Source organism: Bufo gargarizans, chromosome 3 (assembly GCF_014858855.1).
Source record: "Bufo gargarizans isolate SCDJY-AF-19 chromosome 3, ASM1485885v1, whole genome shotgun sequence".
Classification (NCBI taxonomy): domain Eukaryota; kingdom Metazoa; phylum Chordata; class Amphibia; order Anura; family Bufonidae; genus Bufo; species Bufo gargarizans.
In genome coordinates this window covers 570074453-570093874 of record NC_058082.1, presented here as the reverse complement: position 1 = coordinate 570093874, position 19422 = coordinate 570074453, and the positions used below count along the sequence as shown (strand labels likewise).

Below are 19422 nucleotides of genomic sequence, written 5' to 3'. Positions count from 1 at the left end.
CAAAATGTAACTATTTAAAAACATTTTAAATTTTCAAAATTTTAATTTCTCTGCTTTTAAGTCATACAAACAAAATAGTTAATAAATAACATTTACCATATCTCCACTTTATGTTAGCATCATTTTCAAAGATGCTTTTATTTTTTGGGGGATATTATAAGTTTAACAACAATGTTCACATTTTCAAGAACATTTCAACATTTTTGGGACTGATTTAGTTCTGAAGTGGTTTTGAGGGAGCTATATATTAGAACCCCACCATGAACAACTCCATAAATTTCACCCATCAAAGCATTCAACATTACACTGTTCATTAAGGTGTTTCAGAGTAATTAAAGGGCTTCTGTCACCCCCCAAAAGTAATTTTTCATTTTTGGGCTACTTAAAATCCTTATACTGCGATTTTTCACTATATAGTGCTCTTACCCTTTTTTGTTCAGTAGTTTCTTTAAAAACTGCACTTTTATAATATGTAAATTACCTGTCTACCAGCAAGTAGGGCGGTTACTTGCTGGTAGCAGCAGCATCCTGCTTTAAAAAAAACACCCCCTCCTCCTGTTGATTGACAGGGCCAGCGAGCGCTCTCGTGCCCTGGCTGGCCCTGTCTGCGTTCTAAATCTCGCGCCTGCGCCATACCGGTCTTCAGTCGGCGCAGGCGCACTGAAAGGAGGATGCTCACTCGGCCGCTCCTTCCTCAGTGCGCCTGCGCCAATGACGTCACATCTACACCCTGCGCAGGCGCACTGAGGAAGGAGCGGCCGAGCGAGCGTCCTCCTCTCAGTGTGCCTGCGCCGACTGAAGGGGCGAGATTTAGAACGCAGGCAGGGCCAGCCAGGGGGCGAGAGAGGTAATTTACATATTATAAAAGTGCCGTTTTTAAAGAAACTACTGAACGAAAAAGGGTGAGAGCACTATATAGTGAAGAATCGCAGTATAAGGATTTTAAGTAGCCCAAAAACGAAAAATGACTTTTGGGGGGTGACAGAAGCCCTTTAAAGCAAAATGCAAGCAAAATTTTAAAATGTCATTTTTTAAATAGCAGGTGTTAAAAGATAAATAAAACTTGATATGTATGACCTGATTCTGCAGTTTTAGAAAGATCCCATATGTGGTGCTCAAATACCAGCCTTAGAAATTAAGGTGCACCTCGTGGATTTTATGGCCCCCATATTTTTAGGATGTTTTTAAAACACCATCGGGTTTGCAGAGGATATGAGGTGCCAAAACTTAAAAAACTACCCCAAAAGACAACATTTTGCAATCTACACCCCTTAAGACATTTTTATAGGGATGAAGTGAGCATTTTGACCCCACATGTGTGTCATAGAATTCATTACAATTTAAAAATAAAATAAAAAAATTACATTTTTCCAATAATATTTAGTTTTAGCTCAAAGTTTTTTTCATTGTGAAAACACACCACACAAATTGTTAGGCAATGTTTTCCATGTATGGCAATGCATATGTGGACAACATTGATACCATTCCATTAAAGAATGAAAAACCCACAATGGTCACTGAAATAACTTGTAACTGACAAAAGTAATATTAAATACAAATTTTATGAAAATCTGATATTTCTTTTGAATTGTGTTTTAACCAAATAATTTATAAAAAAAAAAAATTATGAAACTGGCCTGGGCAAAAATGATGGTACACCTAATATTTGTTGCACAATCTTTTGAGGCAATCACTGCCATCAGCCAATTTCTGTAACTCATAATGAGACTTCTGCATCTGTCCACAGGTATTGTGTTTCCTCATGAGGAAACTGCTCCAGCTGTCTCAGGTTTGTAGCTCCATCCAGAGATGCTCAATAGGATTTAGTTCCAAGCTCATACAAGGCCACTTCAGAATAGTCAAATGCTTTGCTCTTAGCCATTCTTGGATGTTTTTAGCTGTATGTTTTGGGTCATTATCCTGTTGGAGGTCTCATGACCTGCAACTCAAACCACGCTTTTGACACTGGGCAGCACATTTCACTCCAGAATGCCTTAATACTCTCGAGATTTTATTTTATCCTGCACAGATTCAAGACATCCTGTGTCAGATACAGCAAAACAGCCCTAAAGCAAAACCAAACTTCCTCTATGTCTCACAGTAGGTGAAATGTTCTTTTCTTTGTGTGCTTCATTTTTGTGTCTGTTAACATAGAGCTGATTTGACTTGTCAAAAAAAAGCTCCAGATTTGTCTCATCTGTCCAACGGACATTCTCCCAGAAGCTGTTCGGCTTTCAATATGCTCTTTGGCAAATTCCAGTCTCGCTTTTTATGATTTGCTTCCAACAGTGGTTTTCCATTAGGCCACTTTGGCTAAGACAGCGATGGATGGTGCTATCTGACACGGATGTACCTTGACCTTGGAGTTTACCTTTAACCTATTTGAAAGATGTTCTGAGCTCTTTGGTTGCCATTCATAATATCCATCTCTTTAATTTGTCACCAAATTGATGCAGCCATGTCCAGGGAGGTTGGCTACAGACCCGTAGACTTTAAACTTCTGAATATGTGCAAATGTAGTAACAGGAACATCAAGCTGTTTAGAGATGGTCATATAACCTTCTAATCTCCTGAGACAACTCTCTCCTTAGCTTTCTTTGGTCCATGTTCAGTGTAGTACACACCACGATACCAATGAGCACACTGACTGCTTTTCACCCTTGAAATAAGCAAACTGACTGATTACAAGTTTGAAGACACCTGTGATGCTAATTACAGGACACACCTTAGTTTAAAATGTCCCTATAGTCAAATTATTTTCAAGCTTTTTTAGGGGTACTATCATTTTTGTCCAGGCCAGTTTCTTATAGCTACATTCCTGCATGTAGTAGAAGGTGCACTCTGGTGATGAATCCTGCATATAAAAGGCACACCATTTGATTTCCCACTAGCACTCCAAATCCAGTTCAGAAATGTTCCTGCTTGCAAAGTGAATGATGATGCCATTAATCTTTGATGTATTAGGAAATACATAAAATACAATAACCTGATATACAGGTAATTCTCCATTCAAGCAAATAATGTGGAGATAAGCGCTAAAACAAAATAATAATGTCTTTATTAAATGTACGGTTAAAAAAGAGGGTATCACCCGTCAGTGTAACAGTCAACACTGACTAGTACTAAGTATGTGAGAAAGCAATGATGTCTGCCAAACAGCGCCACCATCTGGGACACCAGAACAGTCTCACAAACTAACCAACACGTAAGAGGGCTTGATACACCACAGGGTACAAGGTGTGTAACCCGGGGTGAGGACTATATCCAGGGGATGTCTGGTATGGGGGATTCACCAAACACCACTCCAAACAGCGAGAGCCGGCGCGCAGACTCTCACTGCACTAATAATCGCAGGTGCAGGACTATGGCAGAGCATAAACCATCACTCCAAAGTTGATTTGCGGAGCAAGGATTGCCCTGACATACCCCTAAGTGGTAACAGCTCAACGCGTTTCCAAGCATTGGGGATGCATTTCATCAGGAGCTATGTGCACCAAACTTAGAGCGGAGCCCAAAGCCTCAGTTATGATTTTTTTGACCGAGGTAGTGGACGGACAGACAGCAATAGAAATACCTGCCTAGCGCCGCATTCCTCTAGTGTGAGGTACGGAGCTGTAACTAACAAGCTACTATCCTGCCTGAGCTAGCAGCCTCTAGGTTGAGGCACTGCGTGCTAGTATGCATGTGAATCGGCACTGTGATGGCCGCGAAGCGGCCCACAGAACGCCGAACTTTACAGGGTGAAGCCCCGCCCTGCTAGACACGCCTCCGTCACACAGCCAATCCGGCCAGGAGGCGCGGTACAAGGTAAACCAATGGCTGACAGAGGGAGGAACTCAGTGGGTCTCAGGGACAGCGCAGAAGCACCGCATTTATATGTAAGGGAATTAACAAGGCGGCTTTAAATACAATTACCGCAGCATGGACACCTTTACATTGGTATACAGTGGAACAGGATCACAACAGAGAGATGTATATGAACGAGCAGCCGCATATGCTCACATACACACAGGGACCCATATGAATCTTTTATTTCAATACATTGCACGATATAGCAAAAACCAGCCTCGTCATTATATAAAGGGGACAAATGAGATCGCATCATTGAGGCCGGATGGTTTAATGGTGTTCAGAGAAAAAATCCATCTCGCCTCTTTTTGTAACAACATACTATCACAGTCACCACCCCTAGATGATAACTTCACAGAGTCGATCACTTGAAACTTGACCGATGATGTGTCCCCTCTGTGATGATTAAGAACATGGCGTGCAATTGGAGTATCTTTAAGATTCGTGATGTCCAGGATGTGCTCCCCAATCTGTCTTCTTAGCTCTCTGATTGTTTTGCCCACGTATTTGATGTTGCATACACATGTCATTAGGTACACAACACCAATCGACTTACAATTATAGAAAACGTTTTGCGCCATTTGAGTTTGCACGCAAATAGATTTAAGTCTTTTACCCACCCAAAACAATCAAATCTACCCATCGGGAACAAACATTGACATCCCCCCGCGTTTCCCAAACAGCATCCCAATTTTCACCTAGATCAGCGAGGGATGAGTTACAAGTCATTAACTTGTCTTCTCGCATTCTTACCACCATGGAGACTCAAGTTTTACAAAAGGGCCTTTCGTTTGTCCCGATGCGTAGATTTGATTGTTTTGGGTGGGTAAAAGACTTAAATCTATTTGCGCGCAAACTCAAATGGTGCAAATTCTTTGTCACCCATGACCGCAGGAAATGCGAGGAATTGGGAATTGATATGTCAGATCTGCCAGACGTCCAAATTCTATCAGATCTTCTTGCTGAGGGACAAAGAAATCCAGGTGATGGTCCATTTACCAAGCTCAGATTACCCTCAACCAAAATGCCGCCTATTGGTGACTGCACCCCTATTGACACGTTTGTGTCCATAGTGTCCAATAAGCTGAGTCAAATTGACGCGCATGGACTTAGCAGTGACAATCTGAATGAACAAGAAAGAGGGGCTTTGTGGTTGTTGCAGCAGGATAAGGAGTTGGTGATTAAATCATCAGATAAGGGCGGGAATATTGTTGTTCTTGGGCACGAACAATACCGCAATATGTGTATGAGTGTGCTCAAGGATAAACTCACATATGAACTACTCCCGTCTGATCCCACTCCAGCCTACAGGATGGAACTGTCCTGCATTCTGAACCAAGCCCTAGAGAAGAAACTCATTGACAAGACTGAATTGGCTTTTTTATTACCTGCACACCCAGTCACTGCGGCCTTCTATTGTCTCCCCAAAGTTCATAAGGGGTATGAACCTTTAAAGGGGAGGCCGATAGTGTCTGGGAATAACTGTCTGACAGCCAATATCAGTACTTATGTGGACACCATCCTGCGTCCATTTGTCAATAGTTTGCCCTCACATGTGAGGGATACTATGGATGTGTTGGGACGTTTGGATGGTGTCCAATGTGACAAGGGCACCTATTTAGCTAGCTTGAACGTGGAGGCGCTCTACAGCTCAATTCCTCATGAGTTGGGCTGTGGAGCGATCCTAACGTTCCTTCAGCAGAGAGGTGAACAATACAGGGATCATAACACCTTTGTCATGGAACTGTTGAGTTTCATACTCAGACATAACGTGTTTTTGTTTGATGGCTGCATTTTCCACCAGCTCAGGGGGGTCGCAATGGGCAGTCCCTGTGCCCCGACTTTTGCGAACCTTTACCTGGGCTGGTGGGAAAGAGAGGTGGTGTTCTGTGAGGACATGGAGCGGTTCACAGATGTGGTCCCCCTCTGGATCAGATACATCGATGATGTGCTGATCCTGTGGGGGGGGGGCGACAGTGAGCTGTTCCTTGAATTTGTTGCGGTCCTTAATAAGAATACTCTGGGACTTTTTTTCACCTCAGAAATTGATACGAAGATTATTTCCTTCCTGGATCTTTCCATCTCATTGTCTGCTGATGGGCATATTAGTACCAACGTTTTTAGAAAGCCCACAGCCACGAATAATCTTTTGAAATGGGAGAGTGCGCACCCTTTGGCCCTCAAGAGAGGAATTCCTAAGGGCCAATATTTGAGGGTGAGGAGGAATTGTTCCCATCTTGGTGACTTCAGAGTGGCTGCTAAAGATCTTCAGCAGAGGTTTCAGTGTCGTGGTTATCCTCAGCAGTGTCTAAAACAGGCTTATCAGCACTCAATGAGCACCAACAGGGATCTGTTGTTGTCTCCGAAAAAGAGAGACACTGGCGATAACATCGCGAGGATTATCGGGACGTTTGACAGTGCCCATGATAGGGTGCGCCATGTTCTTGCTGAGCATTGGGACATACTCAAATCTGACCCAGATATTGGGTGTTTGATTCCAGCCAAACCCTCAGTCACATATCGGCGCAGCAACAATTTGCGTGATATGTTGACGCATAGCTTATATACTAGCCCCCGTCCGCAATCATGGCTACGAAACACACTTACAGGCACATTTCCTTGTGGATCCTGTAAATTTTGTGGGTTCATCAAAAAATCTAAAAGCTTTACCAACAGTATTGCGGACAGAACGTTTTTCATCAAGTCTTTCTATAATTGTAAGTCGATTGGTGTTGTGTACCTAATGACATGTGAATGCAAGATCAAATACGTGGGCAAAACCATCAGAGAGCTAAGAAGACGGATTGGGGAGCACATCCTGGACATCACGAATCTTAAAGATACTCCAATTGCACGCCATGTTCTTGATCATCACAGAGGGGACACATCATCGGTCAAGTTTCAAGTGATCGACTCTGTGAAGTTATCATCTAGGGGTGGTGACTGTGATAATGTTGTTACAAAAAGAGGCGAGATGGATTTTTTCTCTGAACACCATTAAACCATCCGGCCTCAAGGATGCGATCTCATTTGTCCCCTTTATATAATGACGAGGCTGGTTTTTGCTATATCGTGCAATGTATTGAAATAAAAGATTCAGATGGGTCCCTGTGTGTATGTGAGCATATGCGGCTGTTCGTTCATATACATCTCTCTGTTGTGATCCTGTTCCACTGTATACCAATGTAAAGGTGTCCATGCTGCGGTAACTGTATTCAAAGCCGCCTTGTTAATTCCCTTACATATAAATGCGGCGCTTCTGCGCTTTCCCTGAGACCCACTGAGTTCCTCCCTCTGTCAGCCATTGGTTTACCTTGTACCGCGCCTCCTGGCCGGATTGGCTGTGTGACGGAGGCGTGTCTAGCAGGGCGGGGCTTCACCCTGTAAAGTTCGGCGTTCTGTGGGTCGCTTTGCGGCCATCACAGTGCCGATTCACATGCATACTAGCACGCAGCGCCTCAACCTAGAGGCTGCTAGCTCAGGCAGGATAGTAGCTTGTTAGTTACAGCTCCGTACCTCACACTAGAGGAATGCGGCGCTAGGCAGGTATTTCTATTGCTGTCTGTCCGTCCACTACCTCGGTCAAAAAAAAATCATAACTGAGGCTTTGGGCTCCGCTCTAAGTTTGGTGCACATAGCTCCTGATGAAATGCATCCCCAATGCATGGAAACGCGTTGAGCTGTTACCACTTAGGGGTATGTCAGGGCAATCCTTGCTCCGCAAATCAACTTTGGAGTGATGGTTTATGCTCTGCCATAGTCCTGCACCTGCGATTATTAGTGCAGTGAGAGTCTGCGCGCCGGCTCTCTCTGTTTGGAGTGGTGTTTGGCGAATCCCCCATACCAGACATCCCCTGGATATAGTCCTCACCCCGGGTTACACACCTTGTACCCTGTGGTGTATCAAGCCCTCTTACGTGCTGGTTAGTTTGTGAGACTGTTCTGGTGTCCCAGATGGTGGCGCTGTTTGGCAGACATCATTGCTTTCTCACATACTTAGTACTAGTCAGTGTTGACTGTTACACTGATGGGTGATACCCTCTTTTTTAACCGTACATTTAATAAAGACATTATTATTTTGTTTTAGCGCCTATCTCCACATTATTTGCTTGATTGTATATATAGGCGTATATTCAATAAACCACTCTAGTTTATTTTCTATATTAATTCTCCATTCAAACAAAGCTGGTCAGCAGGATATAGGCCTGTGATGGCTAACCTCCGGCACTCCAGCTGCGGTAAATCTACAACTCCCAAGATGCACACTTGCTTGGCTGTTCTCAGAACTCTATAGAAATGAATGGGGCATGCTGGAATTTGTAGTTTCACCACAGCTGGAGTGCCAGAGGTTAGTCATCACTGACATAGGCTACCACAAAACATATACTTACCTGGACAGGAAGGCATGGTGTTGTGTTATGGTATCACAGTCATAAGTAGAAGAATCGCTCTGTTTCCTCAGTAAAGGAGGCCTGGGCTCTCCATTGTCCAAAACTCCTGAGATGTCAATATTGCTTTTGCTGAGCCGTTTAGTACCTCGCAGGTTGGTGGTGCTTTCAGTTGATAAGATAGGATTATCCTTATGGAATGACAGAAAGAGAAAGCCTTTGATAAGTAGAATGTAACTGTGGAGTCCTTGTAAACTGAGGCAGTAATTACATCCTTTAGATCAAGCATGCTCAACCTGCGGCCCTCCAGCTGTTGCAAAACTACAACTCCCAGCATGCCCAAACAGCCTACAGCTATTAGCCTGCAGCAGCGCATTGTGGGAGTTGTAGTTTTACAACAGCTGGAGGGCCGCAGGTTGAGCATGCCTGCTTTAGATGCTTCAAATGTTAATAAAATGCTTAAAATAATATGTCACCTAAAATAGGTGGCACAGATATAAAGGGGATAAACATTCTGAAAATACAGATGCAGAAAAACGTAAGAATTTTATGTCTCTAAAAGCAGTGTCAGCTTTTACCACTAGAGGGCAAACACGCCACTGTCTTAGGTATATATTGAAAGACAATTTATCAGTGTATAAGAAAAGTTGACATGGATGTGATGTGAACATCACCCAGCATAAAATAATACAATTTACCTACAGACTGCTCATCACTGACTAACGACAACAGGAAGATAATATTTTGAAGTAGTTGGACTGAGCCCCTTAGTTCCATGTACAATGACATTGAGAACTTTTATCTGTTTGGCAACAGCTTTCCAAATTGTCAGCGAAGCTTAGTGGGGAGATACTCGATCCCTGACTCCAATCACAACAGTTGGAATAACTTGGACTGACTATAAACTAGACTTATTGCCAAACATCGGTGCCCTATGTTATTATGGGGACAACTTGCGTGTACAAATGAGACATGTGCAAGAATGGAATTCCATTAGGCACATAAACCACTCTAAAATATTACAAAACTATAAATAATTTTATTTATTTTACTTATATAGCACTGACATATTCCGTAGCTCTTTACAGATTTTATCAATCATCACTTGTTGTCCCCAGTGGAGCTCACCATCTAGATTTCCTATCATTATGTCCATGTAGTGTGTGAGGAAAATGCTAAGGAATATTTCAGTGCCATATAAGTAAAATAAATAAAATTAGTTATGGTTTTCTAATATTTTAGAGAGGTTTAGGTGGCTAATGGAAATCCATTCTTTTCACAAGCACAGGGAGAACATACAAACTCCATGCAGATGTTGTCTTTGGTTGGATTTGAACCTAGAACCCCAATGCTGCAAGGCACCAGTGCTAGCCATGAGCCACCGTGTTGAAAATGAAAAGCATTAAGAACACAAAGCAATAGAAAGCTGAAAAGGAAAAAAATAAATAAAGTTATCCTACAGTGGGAGGATCCTTAACCAACAACGTATATCTCTGAGGTTTCTTCTCTATGAGTGTGTTATGTAGGCAGTGGCTTACCACCACACAAATCATGCAAATGCTTGAGGCCCCAGATATGAGGGGACCCCCTACTGGCCACAAATGGTTGCCTGAAAAAGCTGACTAAAGGAGCAAAAATACTGTTTTTGCAGCCAGTTCTGCTGCCTGGGAGGAAGGACAGTAGCAGAAGTTTCCAAAGTGGGGCTTAGTGGGCCATCAGGGACATAGCTTAGTGGGCTGACAGAGGCATAGCTTAGCGATTTGATGAGGGTGGAGCTTAGTGGTACGCTGGATGCCCCCCAACATAACTTTGCTTGGGTCCCCATAAATGTATGTAGAGAGAGATATAGTGTATGAGTAATAAGTGCAGTCAGAATGGAATATGTTTATCAAAAGCTATATGTTAAAGGTGTTTTCCTACACAAATGATGTTGTCACTTGGCGTAAAGCATTCAATCTTTAGGATAGGTTATGAACATCAGATTTCTAGAGGCCCGACTACTGGGACCCCATCAATCCTGACTACCCATTCCTACTGTTACAGATCGACTAATTACGGATCAAGATGGACCTGTGGTAATGTGGAACAGCTGTGCCAAGAAACCAGTTGGGCCAAACCATAAGGACATTATTCTGGTGCCTTCCTGGTATTCACCCTTTAACCTCTATACAGGGATGTGGCGTTCGCTGCGGGTTAGCGACCAGAACGCTCCCTCCTGAGATGGTCCCGGTATACTTGACAGCTGACCCTAGGACTCAGAAACACAGGCAGGAGTAGAAAAAACACCAAACCATCAGTACATTCAGAAGAGGAACTAAGACTAAAACACAGGACTCTGGAACACAACAGGCAGACGGAAACAAGAGCAAAACACCAGACTGGACAACAAACCATGAACAGAACTAAACTGTGACCAAACAAGCAGGACAGCACAGACGGAACACAGGTAGGAGCAGGTCAGACTTACAGACTGGCAAAGTCTGGACAGAGAACAGAGCAACAGAAGCAGATACAGGAACTATTTATGTTGCTCAGCCAAGGGGCAGGATACACAGTACATATAGCTGAGCTCATTAGTAGTGATAAGCGACAGGGGCAATATTCAAATTCGCGATATTTCGCAAATATTTGGGTGAAAATTTGTCATATATTCGCGCTATGTGGAGTTCTTCCGTGGAGTGCGTCTCCGGTCCCTGTTGATCTGCTGTTCCCCTCCTGGTGTCAGTGTGAGTAACACCCCTGTGTTTCCCTTTACCCGATGGTTTGTTGGACAAGCTGACAAGTTGAAGAATCATACCTAGGACTGCTGCCGATTCTCCTTGCTCTCTCCTTATGTTATTGTACATGACCTGGCCCTCTCCTCGTGTTTTCAGCTTTTTTCAATTTGTTCCCTCTCCTCTTTGATCGTGGTGACTAATCTCCCTATGATTGCTGATTCTAACTAACCCTGAGTAGAGATCGATAAGTTGCTGGAGGACTCTTCAGGGGGCTTGTATGAAGTCCATGATATATTTAACCCCGTTTTGTGCCTTTAGATTTAGATTCTTATTATTTTCCCCTTTTTTCCTCTATACTGCTGGGACTAATTCTATTGACCCTACTCTGACAGGCTGCTGGTGTTAATATTTTTTTGGGAAAAAAAAAGTGAGGTGCCTATGATTATAAAAGAAGTGAATTATAGAATATAAAGCATAAGGTGGAGAAGGGGGAAAAAAAAAAAAAAAAAAAAAAGGAGGAGAAAGAGTATAAAGAAGAATGGACAATTAAAAAAAAAAAAAAAAAAAAAAGGGAAGAGAGGGGAAAAAGAGGAAAAGAAAACAAGAACAAACAAGAAGGGAGTGAAAAAAAAAAATAAAATAAAAAAAATAAAGGGCGGGAGAAAAAATAAAAATAAATAAGAGAAGGAAAAGAGAAGGGAAAGAAGGAGAGTGAAGAAGAAGAGATATATACCCAAAAGGAGAGAAAGAGGCGGAATAAGGGGAAAGAAAGAAAAAAGAGGGGGAAAAAAAAAAAAAAAAAAAAAGCAGGAATAAGATATGGCCCCAAAAGCTAGTAGGCGCTCGACTGATCTTTCAAGTCAGAAACACGGGTCCAAAACTGTTGAAGTAACAAAAATAGACCAGTTCTTGAGGTCTCCGAGGGTTAATACGAGGGGCGGACAAAAGGAACTTGTCACAAAAAAAAATGATGACTCAGAGATGACTGAGTTAGAAACACAAAAAGCCGCTAGATACCCCGAAGAAGAAGACGGTATAATGGGGGAAGTTATCCCTAATGACAATTCCTCTCCGCTAGAAAAAATACTCCTAGCGGTTAAACAGAACGGGGATCTAATACAGGCGGTCACAACCCAACTTGGGTTTATTCAAGTTGATGTGGGACTAATAAAAGACGATTTGTCAAAAATACGAGACAGAGTCAACATCCTTGAGAGTTCCGTTACCCTTATACAGAATGAATCCAAAAAAATAAATACGGAAGTCTCCACATTTAAATCAGAATATAACCTTTTGAAGAAAAAGGTGGCGGACCTTGAGGATAGGTCACGAAGATACAATGTGAGAATAATAGGGATTCCAGAGGGTGTGGAAGAGAAAAATCCAACCCAATTCATACAGAAATTAATCCTTGAGAACTTTGGGAAAGAGTCATTTTCTCCTCTTTTTATGATTGAAAGAGCTCATCGGGTCCCAGGGGGAAAACCAATTCCAGGGAGACAACCTCGGACATTCCTTGCTAAGTTATTGACTACAGGGGACAGAGATATCCTCCTGAGAAGGGCGAGGGAATCCTCACCGGTTGTGTATAACGGGATTAGACTGGCCTTTTTTCCCGATTTTTCGAAAGATATACAAGAAAAGAGACGCACATTTATGATTGTTAAAAAGAGGCTAAGAGAAAGGGATATTAAATATTCTCTTATATTCCCAGCCAAACTGCGGATTGTTTTTAATGATAAAACTCTTTTTTTTGACACCTCAGAAGAAGCCGCGGACTGGCTTGATCGAAATAATCGATAATCCAATTGGGTTATGATCTGGCGGGAATAATTAGTACTATAAGGGGCTTAAACCCCTAAATGTATTTTCCTTTGCTTCCTAATGGGGGTGGCTGAGTGGGGGGAGTGTGGGAGGGATGGTCATAGGAAAGAAATCTACTACAATATGTGGTGGATTGCCTGTGGGAGGGGGGTGAGGGGAGGGGGGGGTGGGGATGGCCTGTGGTGCGTCAAAGTGGGTATGGTTTCCCTTCTTTTAGTCTATTATTTTTTCATTGTTGATGATGCTGACTAGAATTATTGCTTGGAATATACGTGGTTTGGGGGATAGCGGTAAGAGACAAGCGGTTTTTGACTTGACTCAGGCCCATTTACCAGCAATAGTATGCTTGTTAGAGACCCACCTCACTGAGGAGACCACTAGAGTGGTCGACAGGGGATGGGCTGCGCACACCTATCACTCTACCCTCTCCAATTACTCGAGAGGTGTTACGGTGTTGATACATAGACTTATTGATTTCGTTTGTGAGGCATCCTCTGTTGACCAACAGGGGAGATTTATTTTTTTATATTGTAGGTTAGGGGGGAAGATATGTATTTTGGCCTTTGTCTATATCCCACCGCCATTTTCCGTTTCGGTTCTTAATTCTCTTTTATTATTCATGGATAAATGGCCAGAGTGTCCAACACTGATTATTGGCGACTTTAACTGTGTCATCGATCCTCTACGTGACAGGGTCTCTACGAGTGCCAGGAGTGACAGTCCGGTCCAGGGGTCTCCCCTGGCACGGTTTTGCCTGGAGGCTGGATTTGAGGATGCTTGGGAACATCTGGGACAGGGGAAAAGGGTTTTTTCATGCTTTAGTAAAGCAGGTAAATCGTTGTCCAGAATAGATCTTGTATTGATAAATAGTAAACATGTGAAACTGATAAAGCGAATGAAATATGAAACAAGGTCAATATCTGATCACTCTCCGCTATTACTTGAATTATGCTTATCTCAGGAAAGATATACACCAAAACCTCCCTTTAGACTAAATCCTTATTGGTTATCAGTTATAAAGACACATGAAATAATCCAAAATGAAATAGGCCGATTCTGGGATATTAACTATGGCTCAGCAAAAATTCAAGTGGTATGGGATACCTTTAAGGCGTATATGAGGGGATTGATGGTTAGTAATATCACGAACCTTAGAAGGGAATATGGAAAAAAACAGAAAAATCTAGAAAAACATGTAGTGGTGGCGACAGAATCCTTTCACATGAACAAGACGGAGAAGAACAGGGAAAATATGCAAAGAGCCACACAAATATATACTAAGTTTTTATTGGATAAGGCCCAACAGAACCTTTTCTTTAAAGGGCAAAAATATTTTACAGAGTCAGGGCGACCTGGTAAACTCCTCTCCAGAGTAATCTCCAATCAACAACCCAAAAAACATATAGATAAGGTTCGATTGAGTGATGGTAGGATAGTCACCAGACAGGGCCCGGTGGAGACGGCCTTTCTTGATTACTTCCTTGATCTGTATAAAGCTGACTCCAACATTACAGATGATAAGATAGATTTCTATCTAGACAGGATCAATTTTCCAACTATTACTGAGACGCAAAAGGAAGCACTAGAATTGGAGGTCTCAATTGAGGAACTCGAGGGAGCTATTAAACTATGTTCAGCTAATTCCACTCCTGGTTCAGACGGGCTTCCATACGAATTTTATAGTAAATATGGGGACTGTATTCTTCCCAGACTGTTGGAGGTCTTTGCTGAATCAATGGAGGATGGGATGCTGCCAGATTCAATGATGGAGGCTACAATAATACTAATTCCAAAAAAAGGCAAGGACCCTTTAGATTTAGAATCTTATAGACCAATTTCACTGCTCAATGCAGATGTAAAGCTTCTTGCGAGGGTCCTGGCTACAAGGCTTTCTAGGGTCATTTCCTCCATTGTCCATCCGGATCAGAGCGGTTTCATCCAAAATAAGGGTACACATCATAATTTACATCGGCTCTTTTCTAATATCCAGGCCCCTGGGGGGACCGCCCGCTCCATCCTGTCATTGGATGCCTCTAAGGCCTTTGACAGGGTGGAGTGGCGTTTCCTCTGGAAGGTTCTTGCCAGGATGGGCTTTGGAGAAAGGTTTATACGTACTCTTAAGCTACTGTATAGATCTCCAAGGGCAAAACTGAGTCTTAATGGAATTCTGAGTAGTAGTATTGATTTAAACAGAGGCACCCGCCAGGGCTGCCCATTATCTCCCTTGTTATTCGATATTTATATCGAACCCCTTGCGATGGCCATCAGGCAGGATGATCAGGTTAAAGGATTCGGTACGCTAGGAACACAAGACCGTATCTCATTATATGCAGATGATGTTCTGTTTTTTATAGACCATACGGAAATTACTCTTCCTAGGATTATTCAAATGGTTAAAGTATTTGGTGAGGTGTCTGGTCTCCTTATAAACTGGGCCAAGACCAGTCTGCTCCCAATAGACCCCCTGCCACAGAAAGAGGTTCCTGTCACACAGTTAGATATTGTTGATACTTTTCAATACTTGGGTTTGACTATATCGCCTCGGGTCGAAAATTTTGTACAACTTAATTTGATCCCCATAATGGTAAAGATTAGAGCCAAAATAGGAATCTGGCTGAAACTTCCCCTATCTAGAGCCGATCGAGTTTCACTAGTTAAAATGGTGATATTACCACAATTTCTTTATGTGCTCAGGAATACACCTATCTGGATACAAGACAAACATTTTAAACTTATGGAAAGAATAATCAATGATTTAATATGGGGAAGAAAGCGAGTTCGAATTAAGCTGGAATATTTGTATAAATCAGTAGAGTGTGGGGGTTTAAATCTCCCCTACTTTAAAGGGTATTTTATTGCAGCCCAGTTATTGATGTGCTATGACTCAGAGAACAGTGCACTCCTGGGGAAGTTGGTAACTAGCCATGCCCACAATAATATTTTTACCTTGTTGGAATCTGGCCTATTGAAGAGTTATGAGCAAGGCTACAGAGAGACTATAAAACTACTCCTGAAAGTGTGGGCTACAACTAGGACATGGTTGAAGGTTAAGGGTTCACTTACATTTACGCCCCTCTGGCATAATTTGCATTTACAAAAGCTAGATGAAATTGCAGCTGACACATTTTGGCAGAAGAATAAAATTTAATATATTTCACAGGTAATTAAAGATAGAGAAATTAAAACTTTTATAGAAATGACACATATTATAAGAAACCTTTCATGGTTTAGGTATTTTCAATTGCGATCTGTACTATCCAGTTTTGATGACAAGCGGCTGTTGGATATAGATAATTTATCTTTTTTGAATGATTGGGTAGGGGGTACACCTTCTAGAACAAAAATTTCAAATATATATAAGTTATTACTTAAGGTACGGTTTAGTGATATACACTCACCAGGACAAAAAGCGTGGGAGGCGGATTGTCCGAATTTACAAATAGAAGGGTGGGAGAATATTTTTGGGAATTTGGTTTCACTATCCCAGAACTTCAACCATGTTCTAATACAATTCTATATTTGCCACAGATTATATATTACTCCCCTATGGATGAATAAATGCGGGTTAAGAGACACGTCCAATTGCCCCAAATGTGACACTGCAGGAGCGGACTTTCTCCATATGATATGGACCTGTCCAGAACTTATAAATTACTGGAATAGTATTAATAATTGTATTATGTATAAACTAAAAATTCGAATTCCTTTTGAACCACAAGTATTTGTGCTTAATGATCTTTCCAAACTAAAAAATCACAAGTATCAAAAGATCTTCCTGAGCAGAATACTGATGTTGGCTAGAGTTTTGATCAGTCGGACCTGGTTTGCCCGATCCACTCCAGACATAAATACATGGATAAATTTAACTGATAAGGTAAAAAACTATGAGAAGGTTATATATAAACGGAGGGAAATTGAGGACCAGTGGAATAGGATATGGGGTGGTTGGAGGATTGACTAGCTGAGGTCAAGCTGTTTCATTTATAGGGGTCCTACTTTGACGCACCACAGACTAGGGGGGAGGGAGGGGAGGGTTTTCTAAATGTAACGAAAATATGACTTGAATATATTTATACCTATATATAATTAGTCGGGTCACTAAGAATTGAGAGATTGTAAAAATTTCTACTGTAAATGTTTTGTATTTTTCCCAATAAATTTTTGAAATATAAAAAAAAAAATATATATATATATATTCGCGAATTTGAGAATGTGGGTCACTGTTGCTACATTTTTCAAGCTGCTAAAAGTTTCCTGAGACTGGAGAAAATGGCACGGCATAACATTACAATATCTTTATATGCAGATAGAGTGCTCCAATATATTTGCGATTGTGCAAATCGGCAATTAATGATGCGCATATTTTTGAGCAATACTTGCAACTTCACATTTTAGCAAGTCTGACTACATATTACTGATTGGTGCCCTAAGTATTGTCACACTACCTAACACCCTGCACTGGAACCTATCACACTACCTAACACCCTGCACTGGAACCTATCAGCTACACTATATCACTATCAAAACTACACTGACTATCTCCCACTAACTATCTGTATTATATATATATAAGCTAACTAACTAACTAATGTAATTAAACAGTAAAGCACAGAGCACAGCAATGACACTGATGTCTCTCTCAGAACTGCAGAAAATGGCTGCTGGGGAGGTTCTTATATAGTAAGGGGTAGGCAACTTTCCTATTGGTTGATAGGGATGTTGCTAAGCTCTGACAAAGATATTGCAGCCTTCTCACTGGCCCACAAGCAAGAAGGGAGGTTACTGATGAAAAGAAATGTATAATATTCGAGAATACGAATATATAGCACTATATTCTAAATCTTTGCAAATTCTCAAAGTGGAGATATTCGCAATTAGAATTCGCGATTGTAACATTTGAGCCCAACACTACTCATTAGCCAGAAACACTATCAGGTGCACACAAAATAAAAGAGGGAATAACCTCTACATGTAACGCAGAACACACAGCAGGCAGGGCAATTAACCCCTGCCTTGCTGAACAGAACAGAGAGGCATACACAAAGGTCACTCCACAAAGTGTCGATACACACAGAGGCGAACATGCACTGCCACACTGACACATAGCCCTAGATACATATCCGGCAGAATATGGCAACCAGCTTACACAGCATACAATGGGACACCCCAAATATCTGCGACTAGTACGCATGAGAGAGAGACAGGAGTGCATTGCCACACAGACACATGGCCCTAGATACATACCACCAGTATCCGGCAATCAGCCCACACACCATACAAGGACCACATGAACAGATGTCATAATTAGGGATGAGCGAACTCGAACTGTATAGTTCGGGTTCGTACCGAATTTTGGGGTGTCCGTGACACGGACCCGAACCCGGACATTTTCGTAAAAGTCCGGGTTCGGGTTCGGTGTTCGTCGCTTTCTTCGCGCTTTTGTGACGCTTTCTTGGCGCTTTTTGAAAGGCTGCAAAGCAGCCAATCAACAAGCGTCATACTACTTGCCCCAAGAGGCCATCACAGCCATGCCTACTATTGGCATGGCTGTGATTGGCCAGAGCACCATGTGACCCAGCCTCTATTTAAGCTGGAGTCACATAGCGCCGCCCGTCACTCTGCTCTGATTAGCGTAGGGAGAGGTTGCGGCTGCGACAGTAGGGCGAGATTAGGCAGATTAACTCCTCCAAAGGACTTGATTAACTGATCGATCTGCAGCTGTGGATCATTGAGCTGCTGATCCTCAATTGCTCACTGTTTTTAGGCTGCACAGACCGTTTGTCAGTCACATTTTTCTGGGGTGATCGGCGGCCATTTTGTGTCTTGTGGTGCGCCAGCACAAGCTGCGACCAAGTGCATTTAACCCTCAATGGTGTGGTTGTTTTTTGGCTAAAGCCTACATCAGGGTGAAGCTGTCACACCAAGTGCATTTAACCAGCAATAGTCTGTTCATTTTTTGGCCATATACTAAATCAGGGGCAAGCTGCGCCTGTCACCAAGTGCATTTAACCCTCAATGGTGTGGTTGTTTTTTGGCTAAAGCCTACATCAGGGTGAAGCTGTCACACCAAGTGCATTTAACCAGCAATAGTCTGTTTATTTTTTGGCCATATCCCAGTCTAATTCTGTCACTAAATCCATACCGGTCACCCAGCGCCTAAATACTAGGCCTCAAATTTATATCCCGCTAAATCTGTCCTTAGTGCTGTAGCTGGGCGAGTTATTTAGTGTCCGTTCAAGCACATTTCTTGTTCTGGGTTGAAATACAATTCCCAATTTAGCAATTTCATAATTTAGTGGTTTCTGCTATATCAGAGCTATTTGAAATCTATCCCTAAAAGGGTATATAATATTCAAGGTGCACATTGGGTCATTCAGAATAACTTCACACACACCCGCTACTGTGTATTTCCAAGTCTAATTCTGTCACTAAACCCATACCTGTCACCCAGCGCCTAAATACTAGGCCTCAAATTTATATCCCGCTAAATCTGTCCTTAGTGCTGTAGCTGGGCGAGTTATTTAGTGTCCGTTCAAGCACATTTCTTGTTCTGGGTTGAAATACAATTCCCAATTTAGCAATTTCATAATTTAGTGGTTTCTGCTATATCAGAGCTATTTGAAATCTATCCCTAAAAGGGTATA

At 42.1% G+C, this 19422-nt stretch overlaps 1 protein-coding gene across 1 annotated transcript in view; it reads right to left on the bottom strand.

Annotated features, from left to right (window-relative positions):
* The window catches only part of LOC122932882 (membrane-associated phosphatidylinositol transfer protein 3-like), a 787926-nt gene that overhangs the window by 151289 nt on the left and 617215 nt on the right, over nt 1-19422 (bottom strand). Inside the window, exon 8 of the mRNA XM_044287536.1 lies at nt 8241-8428. Within this exon, the coding sequence (XP_044143471.1) occupies nt 8241-8428 (188 nt within the window). The remainder of the gene's footprint in view (nt 1-8240; nt 8429-19422) is intronic.